A 3,447-nucleotide genomic window follows, 5' to 3' on the forward strand; every position below is an offset into this window, starting at 1 on the left:
CCAGCATCTCCTGCCGGTTGCCAGGTTACCCTTGGGCGTCAATCTCCATTTAAATCCTCCCTGTTGTCCCGCCCACCCATCAGCACCGGTCCTCTTCACACCCCCCCCCCCCCCCCCACCTCCCCCCCCCCCACTCCACTGCATGGATGGGATGAGGGACCAGTTTCGCAAGAGACAAAGCTGGAGCTCTGTGATTAAGAAAACAGATTCAATGCTAATTGCGCTTTCAAATGTGGTAATTTGCCGAGGATAAAGTATCTATCAGAGGTAGTCGGGGAGAAGCATTTTGAAAGGAAACACGGGCCGACCCCTTGACCCCACCCCCACCACCCCTCTTCCTGTAGGCAGACATGTTGGTTCCAGATGTGGCTGCGCTCCCCTCACTCCTGCTCCCTTCAGCGTTGTTCTTACACGCTGCACCTCCCGCTCTTGCTCTCACAGGAGTCCTGCACAATCGTACTCCAATCTGCCCCGCGATCTCACCGATGTGAGCCACGTGAAAACAAACTGCGAGGCCTCAGCGAACCTCTCAGCCGCTATCTGAGACGATCGCTGCCTGAAGAATTTATTTTCCTAAAGTCCAGACAGAAATCTGTTTGTAAAAAAAAATGCTCCTGCACGTTTCCATTTGATTATGTTAAATGTCATCACAGATTATTACACTCTAACCCCGAGCCCTGAATATGAGGTGAATATTACAGACAGCAGGCCAAGGGGGAGGTTGGGGGTGGGGAGGGTGAGACAGGTGGTCTATTCCTCCTTTGTTATCAAACCTCTGTTAGAACCCCAACAAAGATCAGTGAAAATGAATGTTGGTCGAACAAGTATTCAACAACAACAACATCAGACGGCTGTGAAGACGTGAAGGTGAGCTCACCCTTCCTCCGACGGCTCCGGTGACGTTTGGTTCTGACCGGCGTTGCTGATAAAGTTTCTAATTTCATTGAAATAAGAGTCTTCTTTATCGTCCAGTATAGCACTGCTGCTGTCCAGCTCAGACTGGGGGGAGGACATGGCCGTGCCTACAGAAACAGAAACACAAATCCATATTGTTGTGTAGTAATATAGTAACGCTACGCACTGTCACAGTTCCTGCGTGTGCTTATAACGGTATAACTACATTATGAATCCAAAATTCTTCGTATCATCTAATATGTTGTTAATAATATCATTAGTTGTTTTGTCTGTGTGGAAAAAACACTGACTCAAAAAAATCAATCTTTTTTTACATTGATAAGAATTGTAGTCAGATTTATATCTTTGACCTTTGACCTTTACCAGCCTAAACACTGCCTAAATAATATCACCTGACAGGTTGCCGTTCTCGTGCTTTTTCAGGTGTCGGTCGAGGTTGGTCTGTTGACCGAAGCAGCGGTCACACAGGTGACACTTGAACGGTTTCTCTTTGTTGTGAATGTTGCGAATGTGACGTTGCAGGTTGGAGGAGATGCTGAAGGAACGGTCGCAGTATTTACACCTGCGAGAAGGAAACGGGATCAAATGTGACTTACAACAACAACAACAACAACAACAACAACAACAACAACTGTATGATAAACATGGACAACGCGAAGGTTTCCTCACATAATAAGACCTTTTATGGAGCACGCACGCCCACGCTCATGCACGTGCCCCTGCTGAAAGTCTCAGCTGCACGCCCCCCACTAGCCGACATGATGGAGGAGCTTGTTTTAGGTGAAACAGCTCTGTCTCTTATCTCAGGCCAATAAAACTGCATTCTTTGGTCTGAACGCTGCAGAATTAGACCCAGTGGCCAAGTTTCTTCATGCAAAATTATACGAGAAGATTACATCTTTTCTTCGAGCGGAATTAGCTCGCTCGATTGGCTGTCCCTCTGGGACCCTCTCTCTCTCTCTCTCCCCCCCCCCCCGGTTATCTCCATGAAAATTACAATAAACAGTGTTGATCTTTAATGGCGTGCCAACGTGTGGAGTGCAGACTATCAGGCCGGGGCAGCGGAGGTCTGCGTCTGCCTTTCTCTCTCCCCCGTGGTCAACAGGCCTCCCCCAAACCTTTGGCCAACATTCCTGTAGCTTAGTGACTACAAAGTGGCTAAGTACTGTATGAGCAGGAGGACTGTAATGACCTGTTTCCAACACTAGGAGTGGGGTTCCTACAGTAAGACCTTGAACTGGCTGCAGAGCCTTAGTCCGGTTAGCCAATGGGATTGCAGGTTGAGTCGAAGAACGGGACAAATGACCGCAGATCTCTCCCACGTTCCTCACCTCCCACGTTCCTCACCTCCCACGTTCCTCACCTCCCACTTCCTCACCTCCCACTTCCTCACCTCCTCTCTGCTCAGGTCTTTTATTCTTACAGTTCTAAACAACTTTTCTGACACAGGAAGAAGAAAGAAGTGTTCTCACCTGTACGGTTGTTCTCCTGTGTGAGTCCTGAGGTGGCGGGTCAGGTTGGCAGACCGTGGGAATATTTTCCCACAATACCTACAGCGCAATATTGATATTATTGATAACATTAAGAACAATTCAAAGAATCAGCATCATTCCTATAAAGTCCATCTTTGACCCCTGACCCTGCGGTCATGTTCCTTACCTGCAGGTGTAACGCTCTTTGCCTTTGCGCAGTAGGGTCTCTGGAAGAGCAGAGGGGGGGGCTCTGAAGTCAAACATGGAGGGGACGGAGCGCAGCAGGTCACCTGACTCTGGCTTTAAGGATCCAAAGGTCTCCAGCTTCTCTGCCATGTTCTCAATGGCTGACATCTGATTGGACAAGAGAAGGAGCGAGGTTAGAGCAGCAACAACTAGATCAGCAACCACGGACGGGTCAGTGGTACTTCTTCAGGGTTGGTCCACGTGGTCCACCTGATGTACAGAACCTTATGACCACAAGGATCTCAAACAAGTCAGAAGAAGAAGAGCTGATAAACCAGTGACCCCCCCTTACCCCCCCACCCCACATGAACAAATCAATGATTTGAGGTTTAAGACTGAATTATTAACAGTTTATATGTGGACATGGAGTTAGAGCACACACACACACACACACACACACATAAAGAATGAAGTAGTGTAGCCAATTGACTAATGAAGTAGAATGTTTGTTTACACCAGAGATGGTCGGTCTGTGTGTGTGTGTGTGTGTGTGTGTGTGTGTGTGTGTGTGTGCTGCATGGAGACTGATTAATTACCACCAAAGTGTGTGAAAGAGAAAATATGTGTATGTGTTTCAGAGAAGGATGTATTTATATTGTGTGTGTGTGTGTGTGTGTGTGTGCGCACTTATGACATGGTCGCTGGATATTATGCTTGGTGTGTGTGTGTGTGTGTGTGTGTGTGTGTCAGAGGAGTGATTCATGTCCACTGCTGGGCTGTAAACCATTCTGTGTGCAGACAGGACATTCGTCAATATGAAAGATGTTGACGTTACTGATCAAGGGCCAGACATGGGTAATAATGATATCGCTGT

At 47.7% G+C, this 3,447-nt stretch overlaps 1 protein-coding gene across 1 annotated transcript in view; it reads right to left on the minus strand.

Moving 5' to 3' along the window:
- Positions 1–3,447, minus strand: part of mecom (MDS1 and EVI1 complex locus) — a 126,113-nt gene that overhangs the window by 5,506 nt on the left and 117,160 nt on the right. The window contains 4 exon segments of the mRNA XM_025054794.1: positions 878–1,022; positions 1,308–1,477; positions 2,388–2,465; positions 2,575–2,741. Of these exon segments, the coding sequence (XP_024910562.1) occupies positions 878–1,022; positions 1,308–1,477; positions 2,388–2,465; positions 2,575–2,741 (560 nt within the window).

The sequence above is a fragment of the Cynoglossus semilaevis genome, chromosome 4 (genome assembly GCF_000523025.1).
Source record: "Cynoglossus semilaevis isolate Cse_v1.0 chromosome 4, Cse_v1.0, whole genome shotgun sequence".
NCBI classification, from domain to species: domain Eukaryota; kingdom Metazoa; phylum Chordata; class Actinopteri; order Pleuronectiformes; family Cynoglossidae; genus Cynoglossus; species Cynoglossus semilaevis.